The sequence below is a fragment of the Lichenostomus cassidix genome, chromosome 4A (assembly GCF_008360975.1).
Source record: "Lichenostomus cassidix isolate B80296 chromosome 4A, HeHo_3.0, whole genome shotgun sequence".
Taxonomy (NCBI): Eukaryota; Metazoa; Chordata; class Aves; order Passeriformes; family Meliphagidae; genus Lichenostomus; species Lichenostomus cassidix.
This window is the reverse complement of record NC_139485.1, coordinates 4458295-4485490: the sequence shown is the minus strand read 5'-3', so window position 1 is coordinate 4485490 and position 27196 is coordinate 4458295. Positions and strand designations below refer to the sequence as shown.

Here is a 27196-nt window from a genome sequence, read left to right as displayed (position 1 = left end):
TTAAATATTTAACTCGAACTGTTAAATAGCTCCAGAGAATGAAAATTATTCCCTAGAGGAAAACAATTACATTTATTGAATAACACTTCCTAAAAAGTACATAACTTCTTTGCCAACAAGAAGGAAATCCTGGTTTCTTTGCCACTGCTCCCATGACCCTGTGCCTCCACAGAGCTAATGGTCTCTTCCATTCAGCAGAATGTTTCTAAGAGAGACTGCTTTCCTTTTCTTGTGGTTGTGGCTGTCACTATTCTTCATTTGGAATAAACCCTTTTGCTCTGTCCAGTTTGTCCAGAACCTCGCTATAAAGGCCAGTCATCTGGAGAATACAAGCAGCACAGTTTCAGTTGTCAACAAGGATGGATAAAAATGTATCATTCAACTAAGTGACAGGGAACAGAACCAAGGGAATGGGTGGGAGACTACCACCAACTTCTAAACCTCAAATTTCAGATTGATGTAAAGATTTTTGGCACAGGTTTAAATACAATGGTTTAGAAAAATATAGATTGGTGCAACCTAACAAAAGTGATTTTATTTACACATTCATCAAGCTTGGTTTATATCTGAGTCTTACATCAGTGCATAAACCTATTCCCCAAATCACAGAAGTTGGGAGTTGATGTTGAGGTTGGAAAGGACTTGCTATTGTCACCTCTTATTGTCTTAACTGATGCATTTTAAATGGTGTAAGAGTTCCAGCCAACCCCTTGATTGCTCAGTTTGTGCACAAGAGAATGAATGATGACACCAGCCAGGCTGCAGTGTGCTGCAATCCAGACAGAGCACCAGCCAAAAGCTGTAGAAAGCAGCTTACTTGTGACACAGTAAGAAAAAGTGTCATTGCAGTGTCATCTACAAAGGTGCTAACCTGGAAATTTCTCCCTCACAGGAAGGCGCTAAGCTACACCTGAGTAGATGAGCTTTAGTGATTTTCTTCACACCAACTTAAACCCTACTTATAAGACATTAGATTATACTAGAAACCAAGCTTGAAAGTATTCATATAATAGCTGATTTAAGTAAACTGGTGCAGCACCTTGACTTTAGTTAAAGCAGGCAAAGGTACAAGGTTCTCCCATGGCCACAAACAGACAGAAGTTTATTTCCAGACACCCATTTACATCATCCTTCCAGTAAAACAATGCTACATTATTCTTTCTATTGCCTATGAAAACTTTTCTGGCCTCACTTTGAAAAAATCTTTTAGCATCAGGCTCCCCCAAAATATTTAGGTACTGTGATTTTCCTGAAACTCTAAAGATCATCATCAGTGGTTTCTTCACCCAGATCCACATCCCAAACTCAGGCCAGACATCTGATCCCTTATCCTCAAATTCCCCTGTGCACACTTACATGGCCTTCATAGCTTTTCTTCAGAGATCCTAAGTGATTGAGGAAACGCATTCCCAATCCACACCACTGCTCAGCCTCCTTGTATTTACCAACAGTATACTGAAATATTCCTGTATTCCAGGCTCTTGTCATCAACCAAAGGATCTCCATCTCTGGGTAACCATCCTGAGGTAGCAAACAAGCAGCAGCAGCTCATCAGAAAATAGAATCTTCACTTTGAAACTGACAAGTCGAGAGTGTGTGAGAGTTTAATTTTAGAGTAAGAAAACAGTTGGGTTTTTTTCCTCCTAAGCCAAGGGAGAAAAAGCCCTTACAAAATCCAAGGCAATTTCTAATGCCGTCCTAAATATCCAAGAGACATTTCTTTTGAGGTAATTTCAGTCTATCTTTTACTGAAGAAGTCTTAGCAGCTGCACATATAACACTATATAATGCTCCTTTTACTAATGATTCTCAGTCTAATGAGATTTTTTTTTAAATGTGCTCAGGATCATCTCCCAACCTCTTGGCTTCCTGTTCAACTTACTGTGCTGCTGACTACACTCAGAGCATCTTCAAAGTAATCCCACACCTCCTGCAGTATACAGGGATCCAAGTCTGTTAATCCAGTCGGCAAAGAAATGTTAATCAAACTATGTAAGCATTTGCTGAGAATTGAAAGAGAGCAAAAGAGGAAATATTAAATATTATGTGCACAAACAGTTTCTGTTTAGTATCAGTAACACACTGAGTTATGTCTCTATGATTGCCAGACAGACATGTCTACCTTGGTGCTTAGTACACTCACATTCTTGTAGCAGAAACATACATTTTCCTAGTATCAGATCTTTTTCATATTAACTATGAAACAAACAGAGCCAAGAGCAATTAGTACTTAATTATTTTTGTTGCTGGTCTCTACAGTAACACAGAAGGAAAACCTCAGTATTTCCTAGGGTGCTACACATGACAGCAAGAAAAAAGTATCTTTTCTAACTTCACCAACAAGAGCTATGTAGGCAGCATCCTCAGAAAATCAGTAACAAATACAGAGTTCTGAAAACAGCTCTGTCTTTCTCAGTGTGAAGTGAGAAAGGCAATATTAACAGTTGCCTTTGCCAAGTGCTTACTTCAAGGAACTTGGAAAGAATAAGTAACACATAAATATGCTAAATAAATCACATATGTACTATGGCATCAGATCTTACAGATGTCACAACTCACAGCTTTATCCTCAACCGTTAATTTCTCTTCACTGTCTTTGAAACACCTAGCTCACCACTGCAGAGTAACATTTGAAATGAATACCTTTCTCACAAGAAACAACCAGAGACCTCTTCTGGATCCAATTTTCATTTCCCTTCCTCAATAGATTAATTTATTAGAAGTAAGACTGTGCCAGAAAATATGCCAAATAAACAAACTGCAGTTAAAACATCTATTCGACAGTCATCCTTCAAAGGTACATTGGTTGGCCAGCAAGAAGTGGAACCTTGCATATAAACTAAAACCCACTTTTTTCTTTTTCAAATTGCAGGCTTTATTTTCTGTCAGCATTTCCAGTCACAGGCTCATGGCAAAGCTATATGGTAACACTAACCTAAATTTCACAGCATCAATGACAGCCTGCTTTCTGTGAAGGTTTAGTGCACTCTTGAGAGCTTTCTTACACAGTACAGGATACCGAGCTGGAGATTCCATTGCTAATGCTTCAAAGTAAAAAGAAATAGAGAATAAGAAAAGATAAATTACTGAAGTCAGACTTTCAATCTCACAGGTCACTAAAATAAACTACAGCCTGTTGCCAAACCCCTTGTGAAAAACAACTGAAAAGAGATTTGCTTAATGCCTGGGCTGGTCACAAGCTCATGCTTCTCTCCCTCTTTCTCACTAAGCACATTATCAATGAGGACAAGGTAGAAGCACAGAAAGTTTCATAATTCACTGTTGTTTCCTTCCAATGCAGTAATCCAAGAATATTGTGGCAGAGGGCACTGTCGAAAGACTTTTGTTTGCCTTCTTGAACATGAAAATCCAGACGGGAAACTTAGGCAGGAGCAGGATGTCAGCTTGGTGTCTCCAGGCCCAGGAGTGTACTGCCTCAGGACAAGGAGATCAGAAGGAGTTTATGCAATCCTACAGCACACCCTCCAAAGTTTTGCCATGGTAGTTCTAAATGCTCCTCATCTCTCTTGGATCCTGCTCTAGATTCTCAAGGAGGTTTTCACGACTAGGACTTTGTGATGAAAGTATGGCATAGTGTAGAGAAGTGCTGTTTACAAATTGACTATAAAAACTTTAAGTTGAAACTTGATGTTACCTTAGTGGCTTAAGTAAGTGGCAAAATCCAAACACACCAAAACTTCTGTATTGTGGCATGAATCAGCAAGGCTCATTCTCTGGTCTTTGCCAGTTTGGAGCTTGTAAGAATTTATGTGAAAAATCCTTTCCAGACTCACAACCTATAAGTGTCTCAGAGTCTAGAAATGGAAGGATATGGCAACTTTCTGGTTCATCAGCCACATCATATGAACCACATTTATGGTTCAAAACACAGCTTTCCTAATGTTGTTGAGATCCTCAGCACCTTTGCTTCAGGACAAAATAACATATGGTTAGATCCATTTTCTGCATGTTGTGCAATACATGATAATCTTTGTCACCTCAAAAGAACAGGAAAGAGAAATGAAAGTTTTTGTTCCTTTTTTTTTGTGACTTGAAGATCTATAAAAGTCCTTACATGCAATGATTTCAAGTGTCTTGATCTCTATTTGTGGCTGCTCCCAAACTGACTCCATAAGATTGTGAAGTGTTGGATCATTCAGTTTGGATCTTGCTTCAAATTCGTAAAGCAGCAACAATGTGTCTGTTGGGTCTTTAGCAAAATCTCCTACAAAAGAGACAGGATCACCTGTATGTAATGATGAATTCTCTCAAAGCCACAGGGTGTACTATAAGGTATTTTGCTTCCAACAGGCAGGAAACCCATTAAGCTACTCAGATTTAACAGTAGAGGAAGTGGAACTTGCCATTCAAGGAATACCTAATGGAATTTTTCTACCAATAACCTACCAAATAAAGCGAACTATGCATCTGCTAGGCTAACAGTCACTTAACATACCAGCTTTTATCATATTGCCATCTATCTGCTCCAATAATATCCATCTGAGACAGCAATTCAACATGCTATGTATTTTTCATTAATATTGTGACTAAGTCTCAGAGTTACATATGTTGAACAGACAAAGGTAGCTCACCTGTTAATTTCAGCACCTTCCATATTTCCTTGCATGTCTGAAGGTGTTGAAGGGCCTGACTAAAAAGCTCCGTCTATTTCACAAAATTTAAGAGGTTATTTTCATCATAGTTTTAAAAGCAAAAGGAATAATTATGTCAGAACTAACTATAAAATAAATTAACAATCAGCCTAGTTAGTAAATCCCCTACACCAGTTACTGGGTTTTTTGTTGTTTTTTTCTCTTTTTCAAAGACCTCCACATGTCAGACAAAGCCACTTCACACTGAACATTTCACTGGCCCAGAAAGAGCCATATATGTTCCTATAGGACATAACTGTTTTAGCTCCCAAGCATAAAATAGTGCTATTGAGACTGACAAAACACTAAATGCCACAACACAAGCTGCTGTGCATTGCCCTCCACAGAAATAAGTTTCTGCAATCACTCCATACCAGACTTCCGTACCTCCTTCACAACCACTGTACTTTTTTCTTAATCTTCTTACCACAGTAAGCACTCTGCCCTCTTCCTCCCCGCCCCCCACCCAAAAAAGAATGATGTATGCATAAAAACAAAACAAAAAAATTGTGACCTTTATCACAACCACAGTGGTAACTACTTTCAACAACAGCAGTAATTGTCTTTCCGACTAACCCACATTTAGCAGCAGACTCCTTACAATATATATATATTGTAGACTGAAATTCCTCTAAGAGAAGATACTGCCATGACCCTTTACTGATACAAACCCATTCAAATACACTGAACTAATTTACAGAAATCCAACCTTTACAATTGTTGGGAAAGGTACATCAATTCTAATTAACTACTAAATATTCCCTTGCTTACATTCTCAATAACCCGTTCTAAATGCAAAAACTAAGACTTTGAAATCAAAAGGAAACAAATGCTACACTAGTCCATAGAGAAACAGTTAACAGGTTTTGCCCTACCTGTTCTGAAGGTGTTTCTCGTTGTCTCCCCATCTCCAGATCAATTGCAGCTGCCATCAATAGGCATGTCTTCTGAGCAATTAGAACAGCTTTGTCAGAGGGACAAAACTGGGACAACTGACACCAAAAATAGGAAAAGGTAATGAGAATTTTACCCATATAGAGCAATTTGCTTGTGAACAGATGATTGCTGACCCTCCTCTATGACATTTGCAGGAATCAGTCATGAGTAGTATATATTCATGTTGCAATTTCACTTGTACAATTATACAAAAAGATTTTTAAAATATAAAGTGTAAAGCAGATTTGGAGTCCCCTCTCTACAAATACATACAAAACTGAGTGTTGGTAGAAGTTCTGCATAAAGATTAGAACTCAAGTACTTCACATGTTTGTATTAACAATACAGTTTACAAACATCAAAATCCATTTATTTTAGAAACTTCTCATTGAAGTTTTAAATTTATTACATTCTTAAGAAACAGAATGTTAACTATGACAATAATGCACACATTTTGTATTACAAGTCAATCTCCTTGTGACAAAAATGCTCCATCTTCAGAGCAAACAAGCATGTCTCCATGGAGATACTCAAATCATGGATGTGACTTCTAAAAGAACTAGACAAATGAAAATATGCCTCAACTAGAAACACTATGAGCAAAAGTAAGTACCTTGAACGACAGTACAAAAAAATCCCGCATCTTTTCAGGGCTGTCCTTGAACTGTACAGCTAAATTCCAAGCTAACAAAGACATAAAAAGTAGAGACTAGAATAAAAATCTGCACTGCTACATGTGTGCCCATCTAATCTCTAGCCACAAGCAGTTCACGTTTTACAATTCTATTTCTGAACCAATATGTCATCAACAGCTCATTTAACAACAGCAAGAAATACTGGTGATTTGGTAAAACAGCTTATTCCTGCTTTCAAATTTTGCCTTGATAATTTCATCACAACCAAGCGTCCATTTTATGACACGCCCTATTCACAAAAGCATGCTGGGACAAGCATTTTCTTATATTATTTAACAAAGATAGCATGAGTGAAAGTATTGAACAATACTCCCAAGACAAATAACAAAGAAAAAGGAAAAAAACCACAACATCTTGAACCATTCTTCATTTTAACCCAGCAAGGTCAAGTACGGGGCAATTAAGCACACAGTTCGGAGTAGTACATGGAGCATCTAAAGGCAATCAAATTATTTATGTATGAGAACTTGACCCAATTAAATATTTAGATTCTACAGCAACTTCCACATTAATTTATTCCATAGGACGTGTTTTGTAGTCTCTGAATTGTTTATCCTGTGAATGAGAATGCTGCCTTAGAAAGGTCATGGTCACTATAGATTCCATTCATGTCACTCATGTCACTGCATTTGACCTCTGCTGCTTCTCCCTGTCCCATGCTACTCTTTATTGGAGCACAGTTACATTGTGAGGAGGTGTGCAAAAGCAGATGTCTTCTGATATTGATTGCAACTGGTTTCTCTCCTGTATGCTCGGACAGAAGCAAGGATCTGAAAAATTGGTTCAACCTGTTACCGTACACTCCTATTTTTATTTATAGACAGCAAATGCACTAATCCTTTACCAAAACACTGTAACAAAGACTACAAAATGAGGACCCAGAGACAACACTATGCACAATGCTTAGGGCAGCTCCATGGCAGCTGCATGTGCCACTAGAAACCACTTTATCTGTGATAATATTTGCTGTTAAGATTTCACAGTCTGCAGTTCAAAGCAAACTGCAGGGCTGCTGATTTAAAGGACCAATAAAGAGAGGAGATTGAATTTAGGTTTTGAGAGTGCAACCTACCAACTTTTCTAAACCAGTGAGCTTCAAGGATCCTCATGTCCCCTGTAAATTTCTCTTCTGTGAAAGACTCAGCAAGTTTCTTGTGAGCTGCAGAAAACATATAATTCAATATAAAAGTGCCACTTTCTAAGCAGAATAAAAACATTTCAGGTCTAACCCCTACACTACAAAACAAAGGTTTCCAAAACTCCCATGTAATTCCTAATGCAGGCTTACTCTCACAACTTAAATCTAATATTCTTCACCAGAAAGCCCTATTAAAAAAAAAACCAAAAGGTGTCTCTAACAGCATTTTAGAGAAGATGCCAACAAGTACTGCCTCTTCTAAGTTTACTGACACTGAAGTCTAATGCAGAGGTGTTTTACTTAATTTCATAAGAAGTTAAGGGGGTTTAAATTTAATTACAGATTTGAGGCCTTTCTTCTAGGAACCTTTTATTAATTGAATTCTAGTCTTCAATCTCTTCTACTTGCAGTGGTACTGCAAGCTTTTGATAGCAAAAACCTGTAGCACTGAGATCTAACTTCACAACACTATTGAATCACTAGCTTTAATTTTCATTGATTTCACTGGGAAGCTGGGAGCCTGGACTGAAATAAGGAGTCTAAATATTTCATTGGTATGGACCTAATCATATCATAAAATGTTCACATATGGAAAAACTTCAGAAAATGCAACTAAAACAAAAACATACCCAAGTTCAAGTAGGTCATTATTGAGTTGATATCTTCATCTCTAAAATGGAGGAAAAATTTAGGTATAGAAAATTAATTAATTTTTTTTTCAACAGAACACACTATTTTTGTTGGAATATATTTCCCCAGCTATGGATGTATCCATTCTTGTCACTTGGAACTACTGAAAGATATCCCACTAGTGTCAAAGTTACAGAGATTGCTTAGTTCACATCCTTCATTAAAAATACCTGACAGGCATATGTGTTAACCAAAGAGGAAGGCAAAGAGCAAATACTTTAAAAAAAGTTTATACAAGTAGAAAATATGTTCCTGTGTGATGTCATTAGGTCAAGGTGGAAACACATCTGGGTGGACTTCTACTAGCACAAAAAATAATCTCTTCATTACTCTGCAGGAAAAAAGCCCAGAAAGAAAACATGACACAATTTTAGCAACATAACCATCATAAGAAAATGGTTTTTCAAACACACCCACCTTTTCTCTTCATTTTCTGCCGTGACTTTTGATAACATCAGACGAACCAAACATCTAAATATGAAAAAAACAAGCAATGAAGAAACAAGATTTTTTTTTCAACAGTGTACTTTGCCCTAGTTTTCCAGAAAGGATCCCACTTTTCTTCCTTATGCTTATCCTTGTAACTATATTGAATTCTTACTTTAAGGCTGCAAATAATTGTCGGCAGTCTTGTAAATGTTCAGACAAATACTCCAAAGCTTTGATAGCCACAATTTGCTGGTCATTCTGAAAAGAATTAGAACATGTTTTGTATATACTGCACTACCTCAGTTACCACAAAAAAACCCAAACCAAAACAACAACAAAAACCCAAACAAAAACAAACCCCAAAGCAACAACATATTCCAAGTCTGTGCAGTCTACTAGCAGGAAAAAGAACAAAGGACTATGCACAGAATTGCCTGAGAGTGCAGAGAAAACTATAAGGAGAGATCATATGATTCCCTGCACAAACAGCCTGTGGCAAGAGCAGGACTAGTAGAGGTTGGTAAGGCTTTCATGCCTCACAGGGCTATGAACAAAGCCCTAATAGCCTGAAATGCAATCAGCCAGTTCAGACATCACTCAGGCCACCAACCAAGAGGCAAACAGGAGGGACAAAGGACTTTCATTATTGATTTATGTGTATTTTATACACAGGTTCCTCCTCTCACATCAAAGATCAAATCCCAGAGGCAGAAGAAGACGCAACTTTTTGCTAAGGAGAATTTTACAGAAATACATCGTGTAATATCCAAATGACAACATTTATAACTCAGAATTCTTAATTTTCCTGTCAAAATTTTAAAAGATACCACTTCTTTCTACATTAAATTCATTTCTGCTTTGGATTACACAACACATTTGAGCAAGACCTTTGTTGTGGAAGCATGAAATACTAAGAAATCCAAGAAAAACAGAGGAATATTAAAACTAGGCCAGGTTAAAGAGGTTACAGCTGTCCTACTTATATCAATAAAGCAAAGTAAAGACAACATTATCTGCTCTACCTCTAAAGCAATTTGGGCAGCTAAACTCAAGAGGTTACTGCCTGTATTTTTATCCACTCTCAGCTTGTCTTCATGTGCTGATGGCTTTTCTGCTAGCTTCCCCATTTCAATAACTGCTTCCACAGCTGAAAGATACAGAGGGAAAAAGCACCATTTTTATAAAAGCAATTGGAAGGTGTAAAGTTCTACTGTTTTAATCATTTATGAAAGGCTATTTTTTTTTTTTAATGAAAAGCCAAGACAAGAAAACCTGACCATACCAGCATTTCTCCACAAATATGCATTTCTTCCTAGGGAGGTGCCAAAAAGCTTTCCAAGCTACTAATCTAAGGAAACAAAGATGCCATACAAATGATACTCATCTCACATACTTAATTTTGTTCTGCTAAGTAACTGTTTGTTACCAAAGACAGAAGACTTTCTCTAATACATTTTCTGGGCATCATTCCAAGCTCCCACATCTTGGCTTATGCTAAGGGTGCCACTGCTTTTATGCTCATACTGTGCTGTGTTTCCCACTCTATATTATGTGAACAAATTATACTGTCAATAAAAGACGTATGGAGAATAATTAAATGGCAAAGAACTCATTGGAAAATAAGCTCTGCACATTATTCTGTATTCTAAGTAACTATAGACTGTATTTCTCAATTTTCATTACTTGAGCAAAGATCCTCATTAAAATATGAAAGAGCAGAACTCATTATAAAGGAGAAAGAGGCTACAGAGATACAACATTCTGTAAGTCATCTCAATAATTCATGTATTTTTTGGTAACTTTAGGCTCCATTTGTCCAGAGAAATTAAAAGCATCAATAATGGTTCCCTTAAGGTTCATACTGTATATGCATACAAAAAGTACACAGTGATTCTCACCCTGGGATGCCACTATTGCTTCTGCCCATGGGAAGATTATACTCCCTAGGCAGAGGCTCCATCCAAACAATATCAAATATAGGAATGGACTCTGCATCTTACATACTGTGTGCACAAAAAAATCCCGCTTTTACAACTTAAATCTACAGCCTGACATTTTCAATAACTTTAGACACCCTTCTTCTAGCTACCCTCCACTGTGTTTTGCTCAAGATGAACAGTCCAAAGCTGACTAGTATTTTTTAATATATTTGGCACTTCTGCTCCTTGTAGTGGAGCCTTTGACTTTCACATTCTACCTGTATCAGTATCGTTCTCCATCACTGCAATCTTATAGACACTGAACTTAGTAAAGATGCTGTTTGGATCACACCTCTCTGCTTGTTTAACTGCCTCTTTAGCCTATTCACAGGAGAGATTAAAGGCAATCAGTACAACATCACCTTAAATTAGTGTATCATTTGCAATAAAAGAGATAAAAAAGATAGAAAAATGGTCACATGGCTGATATTTATAGAATTACTCAAGGTGTTTCATTGGGCAATATCTGCCCTTGAAAAAAAAGTGATGAGAGCAGATCGCACCAAAGGCTGGCCAGAAAGGAAAGAGCCAATTCCTCAAAAATAAAAGCAATGCAAACAAATACAATAACTATTCTACATATGTATGTAATATACCTTGTCAAGTTGTTTCAGATGAAGATAGCAAGAAGCCATGTTCCTCTGCAGCTTAGCCAAGTTCTGATCTATCTGCCCAGGTGTATAGAAGCTGACAGAATAATTGTACCAGTGAAGGGCTTCAGAATAGTTTTTCTCCTAGAAAATATAAAAACAAAATAAAACCCAAACAAACATGACTATATTTGCATGATTAAACTACCTATATCTTCCCTTTTTTTTTTTTTTTTAAAGGTCATAGCAATTGAGAGATTTAGATAGTCAAGGATATTCTAGTGTGACCTGTTTCAGGTGTTCAGGCTGTTTCAGGTACAGAATCCAGCACATGCCTATGCTAGATTTTGTACAGTTGGTGAGTGCCCAGCCCTCTAATTTGTCTAGACACTGTGAGAGACAGTATCCAAAGCTTTACTGAAATCCAAAGAGATGACATCAGCTGGCTTCAGCTGATCAACAAGGTGGATGACCTTGTCCTAAAAGGAAATCAAGTTTGACAAGCAGGACTTCCCCCTCATGGACTAGTGCTGGCTGTGACCAATGACTGCATTGTCCTTGAGGTGTTTTTCAACAACTCCCAGAATAATCTCCATAATTTCACCAGGCACTGAAGTGAGACTGACAGGTCTGTAGTTTCCAGGGTTGTCCTTCTTGCCCTTCTTGAAAATTGGGATAACTTTTGCCAGATTGCAGCCAACTGGGACCTCTCCAGATTCCCAAGACCATTCAAAAATCACTGAGAGGCCTCACAATGATACCAGCCAGTTCTTTGAGTACTCCTGGATGAATCCCTTCAGGCCCCATAGCCATATAGGAACCAGCTGGAGCAGGAATTCTGGCCATAACTGTTCCCGTGCAGAAACCTTAAGATGAGGCTACCTGAAACTTGATTTTGTAATTGAAAACAGCACCCAGATGGATGAAAATAAAACTAGTGCCAGCTGGAACAAGGCTCTTAGTAACAGTTTGCACTCTAACCAAAAATAGACATATCAAAGAGGTCAGAAAAAGATTTTCATTTTCACAGATATAAATAAGAACACTACTGTTTCGTCCCAAACCTCATAATATTTGGCAGCTCTGTCCCACAAGATGATGTGCAGCTGATTCAAGACTTCAGGCAACAGCTGTTTCCCAGTATAATGACCTGAAAAGATACTGCAAATCATCACTTTACAAGAACTTTACAAAGCCCACTGAGAAGCATCTAAGAACTATCCCACAGCCTGCAACAAAAAACAGGGACACAGCAATCGTTTCACCTAGCAGCCAGTTCTTTGTATCCTTTTTATGACAAAAAAAACCCCAACAACAACAAAAAACCCAAACCAACCAAAACTCAAAAAAAACCCAATGGGTAAGAGAAAAATATTTTCATGCTTGAACAATGTAAATGTACCTCTTGCTCCTATCTAGATGCAACATAAAATAGGATTTGTTTTATAGCCAATCTGACAGTCAAAAAGTACTACAGTGCTACAGGTGCAACAGACCTGAAAAATAAACTCTTATCCAGCTGCTCAAACAAGGATAAGCAACCTGTCTTATACTGACAAACAAAAATAAATTGGGCTGGATGCACAAAGTATTAACATTACACAGAACTCCTGGTTACTGTTTCTAATCCCACATGTATCAGTCACACACAGTCTACAATAAGAAGGAGGAATTGCTCTAGCAAATGAATTTAACCCTGAGCTTGATCATGACTGTCATTCAATATGGAAGTTGAGAGTTGCCAAGTAAAAAAAACATAATGGAAAACAGACACAAAGAAAGAAAGATGAAAATAAGCAAAAAAAGTGAAAATCAGAATGCAAGACCTTAGCCAACTACATCCAGCTTTCAGCAAACAGCAGTAAAAGATGGATACAGACCTATAATAATTTCTTCAATCTTTTGCTTAGCAAGCAGCTCCCTCTTATTCTGCAACAGGAACTTGATGTGGAGCAGGGTAATTTTTCCAAGGTCAGGTGAAGATTCAAATCGTTCAGGAACAGATTTCAGAAAATCAAAACCAACTGATTCCCTATTCACAGAGATGCATTTTTAAGAGGCTGCACCAGAAGAGCTGTTAATTTTCCATTCTAGAGATTAACATATTCACACCATACAGCATGTTTGTCATTCAATCACACCGACAGAATGAATCAAGGTATGAATTTGTTAGTTCATCTATTCAATGGCAGCTTCCTCTTACCACATGCTTGTTCCACTGTATTCACAAGAGTTTATTCCTCACATTTGCTTCAAGATAGAACCATATACATGTGTAATCATCATGGAGCATTCAAAAGGGTAAAATTTTACGTCCCAGTTCATTTTGCAAGAACTTGTTATCCTTTTACTGTTTTTCCCAAGAATGGTTCTAGGACGTCAAACTCATTCTGAGGGTTAGTTAGAAGAAAGATGTCAGTCTGATGATTCCAGACATACATTAAATCTACATAAGGGTTATGTTTAATTAATCATTCCAAAGTAAGGCTACAGCACTGGCAATTGCCACTACATTTATTTCACACTCTGTTCCATTGCTGCCATAATCAGTATCACCTTGCTATAGAAGAGACAGGCTCCCTCTCAAAACTGTTTAGCTTACCTCTGTGAGCTTTTAATCAAAACAAAGCATCATTGTATAATAGATGTTCTTTGCTTATAAAGAAACACCTAAAAACTCCAAACATTGTGTTTACCCGACTTAGTGATGCTTTCATACCTTCCATGCTCCAGCAGCAGTTTAGCAGTATTCAAACAGGAGTCAAAAGACATCTCAAGGTGTGTGAATTCTGCAAGAGCTAGACAGAACACAAAGCACTTGAGATTATATAATCAACTTAGACACTTAATTGCTCAATTTACCACTTACCCCTTACAGCTTCTTTGAAAGACAGAAACAAAACAGAAAAAAACCCAGCAACCATGTAATAGATCTACAACACAAAGAAGAATAATGTCTATTGTGTTTTGACTTTCCTTTCACTGCAGAGTTAATGCAGTACTACAGAAAGGTGACAGACTGATAGCACTGGAATTCTAGTCCTCTGTCTCTTTAAACAGGAACAGCATAGGCATTAGTAGAACAACCTTTTCCCTCAAACTGCCTTCCATCAAAATGTCTCATCCTTATCCAGCACCAACAACCTAACACCGAGGTTAGTGCTCAGGCTGTGTGGTATCATATTGCAATGGGAACTACTTCAGCATAATGCCCTTAGCATCAGCTGTTGGATTGACTGCTGCTGATAAGCAGGTATCAGTTTTACACCACTCAGATGAAGTTTTAAAATTGTTAGTCTGGCTGAATGGTTAGTTACAAGATGGATACATTTGTAGCTTGGATTGAGATCAGAGAAGAAATACACAGGGACATGACTGTAACAATTGTTAAAAGAAGCATTTCTAAGGCAGCTGATACAAGAGCACAGTACAACATTTTAGTCAAATGCCTAAACCTTAGTAGCAATCTTCACTCAAAAGACAGAGAAGTTGCAGTGCTTGGACATCACACTTTTCTGACAGCTACACAAGAAAAGAGACATCCACTTATTAATAAACTTGCTTGAAAAACCGACTAGAGGCTTAGTGTTACTAAACAATAGCTGAGTGTGTTTTGATAGACAACTATGGTTTCACAATTCAAACTGCAGAACACAAGTCAGCTACTGTATGTTTATTTGAAACTATTTGAAAAACTAAGTTTCAAATAACTGGCTGCTTGAAATTTGGCTGAAACTCCCCAGGAGCAATCTGAAGTGAAGCAGAGTAACCATTTCTGCTAGTCTGGCAGCATTCAAACCACTCAGCTCTCTGCAAGAAATTCCTCATCACATCCTACATTTCTCAGATTATTCATTACACATCTGATGCTTTCCAACCATGAAGAGTACAAAGCCTCTCTTCCATAAGATTTCATTATTTATGAAAATAAATTTCTCTGACACATTCATTATCCTTTCCATATTAAAGTCTCGGCAAAAACTTTCTCATCCTCTCATTTCATAGCAAAATCAGTTCTGTTCAAGTGGTAAAATTGAAAAATAAGGAGAAGAGGGTTTATTTGACTTAAATAAACTAAATAAACTCTTGTAATACAGGTTTATAACAACACACTGATCAGCACTTGATGTCTCTTGGCCAGAATCTGCAAAATCCCACACAGAGAACAGTGATGTTTCACAAGCCCTTCTTCTATGCTGACTGTGTAAGAGTCAATGCACCTTCACCCTTCTGAGTAACCACAGCCATATGTCTAAAATAAAGTGCAGCTTTACAGGGCTATATTTTCACTGTCTTCATTCTAACAGCCTTCAGAGTCTTCCCCCTTTTCAATTTTCAGCAAGGCTATTTAAATCCGCATCTGGATAACTCCTCTATGAACACTGACTACTATGTCTCACACTCCAAAACCAGAATGACATTTAACTAATGAAGATTCTGCCGAAAACACAAGAAAAGGATTTTTTTTCTATGTACAACACAGGCAGTCTCCTTGGATATGGAGTAATATGACCTTACTGTGGAACCCAGAGAGAGCTGTGATACCTGAGTTGATATCTTCATCTGATGCTCCACTTTTAAGAAGAAATTTAAGTTTCAAAAAAACCCCTGCTGGATGCAAATTCTCCTGCACAATGAAAAACAATACATTACTTGGACAGCTCTTTGTAGAACACAGATCCTGTGAGAGTACAGCACATTCATAATACAAATATTTAGAAATCACATACTCCCCACTGTGATCTTCAGTTCCATTTTAATGACTGAAGCAAGTGGTAGGCAACTAATGTAATAATTTCTTCCTAAATGCAACATGCATCTTTATTATTTATTCTTATACTGTGAAAATACCACAGGGATAACGAAAGCAAAAGACGTAAAATTCTCGTTTTGCTGTGGCTCATTTTTGATATTTTTAAAATAGAAGATGAACAATACTGAATGATAGAAATATTTCCTGCTTTTCCATGTGTGAATTGGCTGGATTATTCTAGGATTAATATGAGCAGAATTCAAAGTAGTTTATAAAAAGAAGAAACGTAAGGGGCAACAAGAATGGGAGCAATCGGAAATAATGAAGACTGTATATTAAAGCTCTCACTAAAACAATGCACATTTCAGGCTCTAGAATAAACATTTTCTTCTGGATTTCCATACCCTCACAAAATATCAAAATGTACATTATCAAAAATTATGATAAAAACACTTTCTGCCTCAAAAAGCTTTGCAAAAGTAAACAATAAAGAGGACAAAAGGCTTAGATACTGTATTAGCACATTATTTGCATGACAAAAATGCATTGCCTTTTATCCTGATCTCATGAGCATATGCATCATGATCTGTCTGAAAATTCAAGCAGCATGCAGAAAACTGAAATTCAGCTTTCACTTGAAACAAAATTTTATACTTAAAACTTGTTTTGTACAAAACAGATCATGAAAGTTTTTAAATTATCAACCGAAGACAAATAGGAATTTCTCAGATTTCATCTACTCCACACCAACCTGAAAAGATTGAAGCACAAAATTAATTCAAGTCTTTGTATGGGAAACAGAATTTGTACAGGATCAAGAGACCTCACTGTAATGACTGCTTAGAGACATATGAACTTCCTTCAGGGTAGCTGGTATGTTTATACACCTCATTTTTCAGGTCTGCTGGTGTGCCTCTGCCTGGGTGTTGCTCTGGGGATCCCCCAGATAATGAGGTAAAGGAAATAAATTTTACTCTCTGTGTTTTAGCTGTGGGTTTGTGGTTGTCCCGCCTGCCTGCCTGTATCAACTCACACGTCAGAGAAATTTTTGTCATGCCATCATCAAAGGACCTCACTATCAACAGACAGGACCTAGTAAGAGAGCTCTACTTCTACAAGTAAAGTATTTCTCTACACAAGAAAAAAAAAGCTGGGAACACCAAAACATACTTAGGAGTATGAAAAAGTAAACACACCTCCATCTGTTGTCAAGGATAACACACCAGTGATTAATGTTGTACATATTATCATGTATAAATGCCTGAGTTTCTGCAGTCTATAAGTAGAGTAAAGCATTGCTACCTGATTTGCCAAGCTTATGGCTTTCAATGCCTTGTCCAGGTGCAGACTGCAATTCCACTCGAAATAGGTCGTGGCTAACAATCGCAGCACTTTAGCCTGGAAACAAAAAACTAGCCACATATGAACATGCATATGAACACAAAAGACTTAAGTTCTAAGGGCATGAAGAATAAAAGCTCTTTGAGTCAAAAAAATGCCTGGCTGGTATCAGAAATATCAAGTGATTGCTCATTTCTGAAACATATCCAGTCTTGAAGCACTGCAGTACACACAGGACACGAATCAACTAGAATTCAGAGAAAAATAGAAGGCTAGCAAGGAAAATTAGATAACTGGAAAAAACAGAATGAAAGAAGAAATTGAAATAACAGGAGATACACACTTCACAGAGGAAAATAAACAAACAAAAAAACAGGACAAAGACCTACATGATGATGGACTCTAAATATACAAATTATTTACATAAAGAGGAAGAGATTAAAATCTTCATATCCGCAGTCGGAAGTAAAAGAATAAATAGACTTCTGAAGGAGACAGAGAGTCTTCTACCAAAAATGACACAGCTATAACTGATGATGTATTGAAAGAGAAGGGGAATGGAAGAAGAGATGGCCTTTCAGGATCTACTTCAGCCTTACTTTCTACACTTTGATTTCTGTGAAATAGTAGAATCAAATGTGATTTAAAGGCACTCATCAGTGACTGTTGCTCATAAGAACTGAACTTGAAACTCAGCCAAATTCATAGCAGACTACTAAAAAGGACTTTACAAGACATTACTGGGCAGGTTTGGCACTGAAGAGGCAGACAATACACTGGAGTCAGTTTAACAAAATCCTCCTATTTATAAAGAAGAAATTTCTCTATTTCTTACCCGCATTTCTTTGCCAACAGAATATTTCATGTCCATCTTCCCAATGTCATAACTCTGGCTATCAATAGTAAGTGAAAGTTAGAATTAAACAAGATGACAGAAATCAATTTAGCCCTCTGGTATGTGCAAAATTCCTATCCTTTCCCACTTCCTAAAGTTAGAAACCACATATATCACACAAACTAATCTCAGTAGTCACTTTTACTAGAGAACAGAAAATTTTGGTTTCTTTCTACCCTTAAAAAATTGTATCAAACCACTGTCTTCAATCTGTTGCAACACATTCTGTAACGTTTTTATTCCAACATTTCAGTAGGTTTTATCAATTTTAACCACGGAGATTTGGAAGAAGCAAGTGTTTTCACTCTCACCTAACATATAATATAGTAATACACAAAATCTATACATGATTGGTCTCTGCTCTTGATGTACTGATCCCAGTACATCAATAGCAGAGACAGAACCTGGAACTCAAGATTCCCCATTCTTCTTCTAAAAGTTAAATTGCAGCACAAAGGAGCACTCAAGAGAAAAAACAGTGATAATTCCACAAACCCATTGATTACAAATGCTGTGAATGAAGAACTGTTAGAAAGGAAAAAAAAAAACCTGGGTTTTTGTTTTCTAATATAATACATTCTCAGACCAGGGAAATTTTAACCCACTAGATGGAGCCACACTCTTTCTCCAGATTATTATTTGCACTTTGCAACGCTTTGTTTCCTCTTCAAATTTTGTCATCAGGATTCAGTATTTAATTTTCCACAAGAATAAAATATAAAATAATCTCCAAAGTACCAGCTGTAACTAATTCTAAGCATTTCTACAAATCCTCTTTGACAACATATATGACCACAATGATTTTGAATTTGATATGCTGCCCTTCATTTTCTTCTACGTATTTAAAAGAAAAAGAACTAGAAGACATAAACCCAAATTTTCTGCACTGAGGCTGAGGCGATGGCATGAGGATACTCTTTCTGGCAGCCTGCATTTTCTCAGCCTTAAAACTACCACAATAATTATTTGGATCCTACCCAAACCATCTCTAACCATTCCTTTTTCACCTTGATGTTTGTGCCTTTCATCAGTCAAGGACTCTTCAGAAAACTAATCTCTTTGGAGGAAGTGTTAGGAAGAGAATTGGCAAGAACCATTGGAAGATTACTTTCATTCTAAAGGCATGAAAATACATGTGGAAAACAGACATAGATTTTAGGCAATAGAGGACAACCATCACAAAATATCTGCTCAGATAATTTGGTTCAGCTAAAATCTTGTATTCTCACATTTTAAATTAGGCCTCTACTTTCCCTTGCCCTCCCTCCCCTCCTTCACACACATTTTGACATCTCAAAAGCTGAGTTTTGTTTTGTTTTATTTTATTTTTTTGCACATTACCTGAGCCAGAAGGAGCTCTGTTCATACCTCTTGCATTCATAGGTTTCCACTCCAAAATTGTAACAGAGAACTGACAGGTAACAGGTCTGTAATAAAAGACTCCTGCTTCTATAATGTTCTTCTAAAACATCATTAGATCTATAACACTCCAGTATCAGATTCTTTAAAATGAATTTTTCTTTAAAGATACATCCACTGTTACCACTTCTAGCCTTTTACAAGGGGATATTGTACATGACTAAAATGGAATCATCAATTGTGTGGGAAAGTGAAGTATCATTAAGCAGTCCAGGACATACAAAACAGCAGGATTCTTGAAACACACGAGGAACCCAGAGTGTCTTAAGAAATCACACTGAAAATGCTAGAACGGTGAAAAATAAACAATAAAAATTAAAACTTGAGAGGAAAAACTGGAATACTATAACCTCATCTTTTTTAAATGTTTTACATAATTAAGTGAAGAGGGGTCTACCTCTTCCATGTTAGGCTTCTTCCCAGCATGTCTCTTTGGGGTTAAAAAAGGATTACAAGTTTTAGGAGAAAGCTGCTTTTGAATGCTTGGTTATTCAGAGCTCTATCAGTCAGCCCTGACAACATCTGTTCGTAACAACTTGCTTTTCCTTTGAAATGATTTGCAGCTGTCATATGTCATCCAAAGAAGAGACAAAAAAGGCATTTTATATGCTAGCAGGCTGCCAATATTTACATCCATTTTGCCTCTGCAGTATCTTTTGTTCCCAAATATAAATGATGCTTTTTGCAAGTGACTGCAGATTTCAAATTCTCAGACAAAAATGAAAAAGGTAGCACGACATCTTGCTCCAAATTTACTATTTCTTTGCAATCCAAAGGCAAAAGCACAGACTAGGTATAAGCATGAACACAAAAAAGATCACTCTCAGATGTGAAACCTTATTTTTCACAGGTTCACTTGTGAATGTTTTCTTTCCAGAAGAGAAAGTTTACTGTATTGAGCACTGGTTCATAGACTATTGACGACCCACAATGCTCTCCAGCTAATCTCTGGCATCCCACAACACAACAATATCCTAGTGATATTCTCCAGGGACTCTCTGGTACAATGGGAGCCTGGAAGAATTCAGGATTGAGAGCTATCCAGCAGTCCAAAAGTTTTGAATTCACCCAGCCAACACTAGCTCTTTCCTTTTTTCTCGTTTTTTAAATATCATTCTTTAAAACAGAAGTAAATTTCCTCTCTCTCTCATGATCAGGAAGCTTCTCCTTGTCTGCATCAGTGCTCCTGGTTTGTGAAGAGCTTTCATCACGAGAAATTTAATATTATTTAATGAAGGAGTTCAAGTGGAAAGAATGAAATTAAATTAGAATTAAATGAGGAACAGGAATGCACAGATCCTGGCAAGCATTTTCAACAGTAAGAAGCTCTGCTCTTATAATTCCAATCAAAGCTAGACCTCTGCAACTGACTTAGTCACTCAGACCCACTTGAATAAGGCCCAAAGATCACAAAAAGCAAGGCAAAATCAGTTGGAGTTTAATTGGTTAAAAACCCAAATAAACTCCAACTGTATTTCCCATATTTTCCTTTCAGAATTTGCATCTGCCCCTTTGAATTTTATTACCTGTACCAGAGAGACAGGAACAAAATGTTTCCTAAATATTGGGAAAATATGTAAGCAAATGAAAATAAATGTTGGGAAGTTTATTCTAATATAAACATAATAGACTTTTATCTTTGCAAACAAAAAGCTAGTTTGCATATGATAGTTTGTTTTCTCTGTGACACAAGAGCTACAAAAACACAGTTTAGTGCAATGGGAGGCCTCACTTCATAGCTCTACAGCTTCATGAAGATTAGTACTGATGGTAGTGATAGCCTTGCACATCAAAAACTTTGTAACTCAGCTCTTCTCTTGTCCCATCTGTCCCCACACAAATGTTCACATGGGTACAAGATGCAATACACAAGATCAAGATGTAAAATGGAGTCGGCTCTGTAGAGAGTAGGTGGTACATGCAATTTAGAAATCTTTTTGCCTTGCTTGCTGATTTGTCTTCTCATTGTTTTGGAAGGGTTTATCATTCTATTTCAAATTCTAATCTAAGAGAAGTAAAAGAAAATGCACTTTGAAAAAAACTCTGCTGTTTCCATGCAAAAATTTTAGTAAGAAAATCTCAAAGAGACAAGTAACCACAGAAGAGATCTTCAATTCAGAGTACTTTTCAAAAATTTATATGGCACATGTCATCCTTCAACATATAGACAGGAAAGTAGGTTCTCAAAGTTTGGAATGATAGAGAAGAGATGATTTCACTTACTTCTTTTGGCAATTTCATCAACATATCTTTGCAGCGCTGCATGCACATCACTGCTTTCTGAAAATCCCCTTGAGCAACTGCCTAAGAAAGAAGCAGAGCATGCCAACAAACTGTTAGCGTGCAACTGGTCTTTAAAATTCACTAAAAAATTTGATTCTTTAAAATAGAACTTGGGTTTTTCATATGCAATAAAGCTAGGTTTGGGAATAGAGATCTGTCCTTTCAGTGCTGCAATAATTCTGTATATTTCTACATGCTACCAGATGGTAAAGACATCCAGAAAATCACTGCAGTCCTTAAGTAGTGTGGAAAGGCCAGAGACATGGGACAAGATCATTCAGATGTTAAGATGATACAAAACAGTTCAGCAAAATTTATACCATCTCTACTTTTGTCTCCATGATCACATTAAAATTTTGGCCATTGTTCTGTCCTGTTTAGGGTAACTCCTGAGAGTTTTGGAGATAGCACTTCCCTTCTCGATACTGAGGTCAGTGGTATGATCAACAAATGCAGGAAACTCATTCTTTGTATTTGCACTCCTATGCTTATAATACTCTGTAATATTGATGGAGTTCTCAGACACTTCAGTCAGGCAAAACAACTCCTCTCAAAACTTAGAATTTCCAAATTGTATACTTTAAATTACATTTATTTGTCTTGTTCTCCAGTCAAGCACAGGACACTGTTGGAACTGACCCATTTCTGATTCATAGAGGCAGCTGTTTATTTTATAAACAGCCATGCTAGCCAAATCATAAAGCAACAAATCTGAACTAGAAGATATGAACACCACAGCAAAAATTATTGAGATAAAGAAGGAAATTAAAAATCATTAAATGATTGCAACACTGAATGCAAACACAAGATCTGCTATCTCTCATCTAAGTGAAGGAAATATATCCCTCAGCAAGTCCTCAATGCCAAGCATTCAGGTATCCATTCAGGTATCTAATAACTGGGTTAGAGTTTCCCTCTATACCTCTAGTGACTTATATGGAAAGCTGAGAAGAACACATACTGATTCAGCTTGGTAAGACAGTACTTTGAAAAGGCTCTTCTCCACGTCAGCTCTGTGCACTTGAATATCTGCTTCACCCTCACTCCCCTTCCGCAGCTTCACATACAGCTTTTCTATACTCTGCAAAACAAAAGGCAGGCATCACCCATGGAACTTACAAATAGGTGTGTATGTAAGAAATTAGAACTGGAAAAGAACTTACACTCACGGCATTCTCTAGAAACCCATCTGCAAGACCAGCTTTTCCAATATCTATCCATCCTTTCCCAGTTTTCATAGACATCTGAAGGGGAAAACAGTAAGTCTTTTGTGAAAATGAGGCAATGTAAGATCTCATCTTGCTAGTGCACAGGACAGAGGTATTTCAGTTCTGCAATTTCTGACCAGAAACTCTCACTTCTGAATGAAGTCCTGAACACTTAGATGCAGCATAAGACTTATGGTGGCCTACTATACTCTAAGATACAGAAATGTACTGCTCAAAACACATTTTACCCTAGAAAGTTTGTGAGTGATGCTAACCACGCTGTCCAGACATTCCTAACTCCAGTGGTTCAGTAAGGTATCCCTGTAAAATACAGGTCCCATTTCAGCATGTACTTTATTTTCTTAAAAGAGAAAAAAATGGGATCATCAATCTTATCTTTCCTTAAGTGATGAGAAGAGAGAGTCAGCAATACTCCTGCCAAAACACCAGTTATCCTTCCAGAACTAGATATATATTTCACTCCCATTCCAAAGCAAATGTAATAAGATTTGAAGACATCCCTGGGGGTTCAACTGTATTTCATTACTCACCCACAATTAGCCTTACCAAAATTTGTCTTCGAATAGTTCCCTCCAGAGGATCGCTGCCTTCACAAAGGCAAATCAGTCTGCAAGCAACAGACCGTACTGGAAGAAAACAGTGCAGGCATTCAAAACTTTCCTTTTCTCTACTTCATTTTTTTTACAGAAAGTCAGGCCCTGCCATATCTGAGAGACTATTTGGCATTTTAAACCACAAGAGAGAAAAGTCTGAAAGCTTCAGGAGTCAAAGCAATCTGAATTTTAGCCAAGATGCTTAAAATTGCTTTTCAGGCAGTAAGGAAAAAAATATATTCTCATTAAAATATCTATTAAACAATTTAGAGCACGTTTAAGTTAAATACATGGTATTCAAAGACTTAATTACATTGCATGTGCTTACAGTAACATGTCTTGAAAGCCCCAAAATAGCCTTGAGCAAAATAAGAAAATGAAATTTAATAATCTTTACAGTTTCAAAGTAAAACGCAAAAATATTTTGAGGCCTTACTTAGACATCAGGGTGGAAAAGACACTACTTAATGTATTTAAAACAGCCTCTCCCTGGCCCTTCAGCTGTGATCTGAGAACATCACGCTCTATTTTGTGTACATTTACCCTTTTCCCTTTACCTGATATAATTTATGTGACGCAGATTATACATAATTTTGACTATAATTCCTCAAGACAAGAATGTAGGCCTGACACTGCAATTCCACAGAACCACAGAAAGAACACATTGAGGGAAAAGACCAAATGCTCAGTTCTGCTTTCCCCCAGCCCTGCTCCTGGCCTAAGAGAAACCACCAGCTGTGCACCTGGTTAAAGCAGGTCAGTAAAATGAGGACTTAGAATTTTTCTGTACGTAAACACGGATTAGATGATCACATTAAAAAAACAATCTCACTTGACATAAATTAAGCAACCAACAGTCTAAAATTCACATCTATGTTATTTCTATACATTTTTAGATTAGAGCCACAGTATCAAAAGGTAAATTACAGCTTCCTTTGGTCATATCACCTCTTTACTGATGCTCTGGCATGGACAGGGGGAGTGATAAGAATGCCTACACTGATTCTGTGTCACAAGAAGGTAGCTATTACACCAGGATGCTTCCTCTTGAATTGTTTATACAAGCCCAACTATACATTTTTTTCTTTCTACACTTTATCTGCAAAGACCCAAACAAATTTGCAGCACTATTTATGTGCCTATCAGCAGAGAGTGTTTAATTTCCATGCTACAGTACATGGAACACATTTAGGAGGGTTCAGAACATACATACATTTGGCTCTTTGCTCATCACTGATGACAGCACCCGTGTGTTTGGTCACAGTCCAGTTCCACAAGCTGATTGCACTCTCTTCAACCTAAATAGGAGAATTTCATTCAATTTAATTTTATTCTGGATGTGGATCCCATTGAAATTTACTGCTGGAAAAGGAAGCATCTTTCACGTGTTTCACAGGAATGGCCTTTCCACACATTTATGCAACTCCCTTTTACACTGGAGTTTAGATGTGAGTTTTCCATAAAACTGTCACAAGATCCCACAGGGACATCTTGGACAGTGCCCTGAAAACAGGCATGCTGAATGGACCACGTAGCATTTCTTCACCTAAAATGTGGGGAGATTGGAAATTAACTCTTAGAATCTTATCATGTTTGAGAATGTAGCTGTAGCAAAGCTTCATGTCTTTTGCACATCAAAAAGAAAACTAAGTAGTTTAATTACTTTAAATGCTACATTGGGAAACTTTTGGTATTAGCAAACAAAGAACAAAGGCTACTGACTATACACTCTTGTTAAAAAGATACAGTACTACACAAAGGCAATAAGCTGCTTTAGCAACCCACCCTGAGGGGCTGCATTTTCCATCACTTTATCCTAATTTCCATGATAGATCTTGCCTACAAATACACTCTTGCCTATCTAGGAGACAGTTCATAGGCCCTCTTATTGAAGTGGCCAGATTACAAACTAATGATTTCTCCTTTCCTCAAAAATAATTTAGCCCAACTGAATCGGGAAGAACTGAAGGATACCAGTTTTATGTTCTTGTATTTCTTTACACAGTGCACTAATCACACTTTCTGTTATGACACTTGCTAACTTATCTTGCTCCTTGTATATTTACGACTTTCAAAATCAGTCTTCCTGAGCTGATAATTGCTATGAATTAAATCTCTCTTTAAAACATAATTTTGGAGGGAAAAGTTAGACAATATCTCAGCTGGTCTTTTTTTTAATTTCAGGTTCATATATTACTCACCAGATTTCTCTTTGAAAAGGACTTTTAAAGTAGATGTTTACTACTTTCTAAGTACTCTTCTAAGATAAATACAGAGAGGGGAAAAAACAAGAAGATTATAAACAACCACTTGATAAACTTTCATAAGCACTCAAAATGAGCACTTCTCACTCTTAACGCATCGGTGCTCTCTGCTTGCATTTTTAAATGAAATTACAACTAGAGACTACTAGTAATTTGAAATCATAAAAACCTTAACATCACCAGTAACTTTTCCCGATATCATTGCAGAATGGTTTGGGTTGGAAGTGACCTTAAAGACCATCCAGTTCCAAACCCCTGCCATGGGCAGGGACACCTTCCACTGTCCCAGGTTGCTTCAAGCCCTGTCCAACCTGACCTTGAACACTCCCAGGGATGGGGCAGCCACAGCTTCTCTGGGCAATCCGTGCCAAGGCCTCACCACCTTCACTGTATCTCACTAATACCTAATCTAAATGAACCTTCTTTCAGCATGAAGCCATCCCCCCTTTTCCTGTCACTTCATGCTCTTGTCCTAAGTCCCTCTCCAGCTCTCCTGGAACCACTTTAAGCACTGGAAGGTGCTGTAAGGTCTCCCCAGAGCCTTCTCTTCTGGCTGAACTGAGGCGAGCTGCTCCAGCCCTTCAATCAATTCCACAGCTTCCTGCAGCAGATCCCTATCTTTGACACGTCTGTGACCCCAGACCTGGACACAGGTGGGGATCTCCCGAGAGCAGAGACAATGACACACACGCTTTTACATTTAGGGCAATTATTTCACTGACTTAAAAAAATAACATTTCCCACTTTATTTTGGACTTTCACGCTATTAGGGTAAACGACGAGGAAATGAACTCTTCTGTTGACATTTCAGTAGCGCTACACGTGCAGCTTCACCGCAGAGGATGGGAAGCAGCAGGTATTCAGGTATTTACAGAGCTGCAGCACCAACCTGGGCCAGGGCTGTGGGGTGTGAAGCACAAGCACCCCCCGTTTCATCAGGCGGGCAGGGAGCGGGGAGCTCTCCCTCCGCCGCCTTTACATCCTCCTCAGAGATGCTCTCCGCCGCCTGAAACAACTCCTCGGTGAGGGCGGCAATGCGGGACGGTGCCTCGTCCCTCAGCAGCTCCTGCACCAGCGCTGTAAGACAGAAGGACAGGGGGGCGTGATATACAGCCCAACAACAGCCGGTGGCGGCGCTTATCAGGAAGGGAGAGCCCGCGACCCGCAGCACCTTCCAGGGCCGGCAGCGGCAGCGGCAGCCCCGCCATGGCCCTCAGCGGCAGCTCCGCCAGGGGCGCCCAGCCGCGGAGCCCGCGTCCCCGCACTGCGCGTGCGCGCCGCGCATCACTCACCGCAGAGCCTGCGCGCGC

The 27196-nt window shown here is 38.0% G+C and overlaps 1 protein-coding gene across 5 annotated transcripts; it reads right to left on the bottom strand.

The window, feature by feature from the left end:
* TEX11 (testis expressed 11) lies at positions 1-27196 on the bottom strand. 5 transcript variants are annotated; one of them, XM_085060238.1, is made up of 29 exons: positions 27058-27196; positions 26776-26963; positions 24836-24920; positions 23576-23655; positions 22964-23044; positions 22762-22881; positions 21741-21821; positions 19440-19525; positions 18039-18096; positions 17165-17260; positions 15655-15736; positions 13829-13907; positions 12990-13141; positions 12174-12259; positions 11116-11253; positions 10738-10840; positions 9563-9687; positions 8713-8798; positions 8529-8582; positions 8051-8091; positions 7356-7442; positions 6202-6272; positions 5528-5644; positions 4593-4665; positions 4076-4225; positions 2936-3044; positions 1883-2003; positions 1357-1521; positions 1-319 (listed from the first exon to the last, which is right to left on the bottom strand). In XM_085060238.1, the coding sequence occupies exons 1-29, from the start codon at positions 27092-27094 to the stop codon at positions 248-250; spliced, it is 2823 nt and encodes a 940-aa protein (XP_084916364.1). In that variant the 5' UTR covers positions 27095-27196; the 3' UTR covers positions 1-247. The 5 variants fall into 5 exon arrangements, 4 of the variants coding, with proteins under 4 accessions (XP_084916364.1, XP_084916365.1, XP_084916367.1 ...); XM_085060239.1 differs by having other exon boundaries at positions 19467-19525; XM_085060241.1 differs by lacking the exons at positions 9563-9687; positions 10738-10840.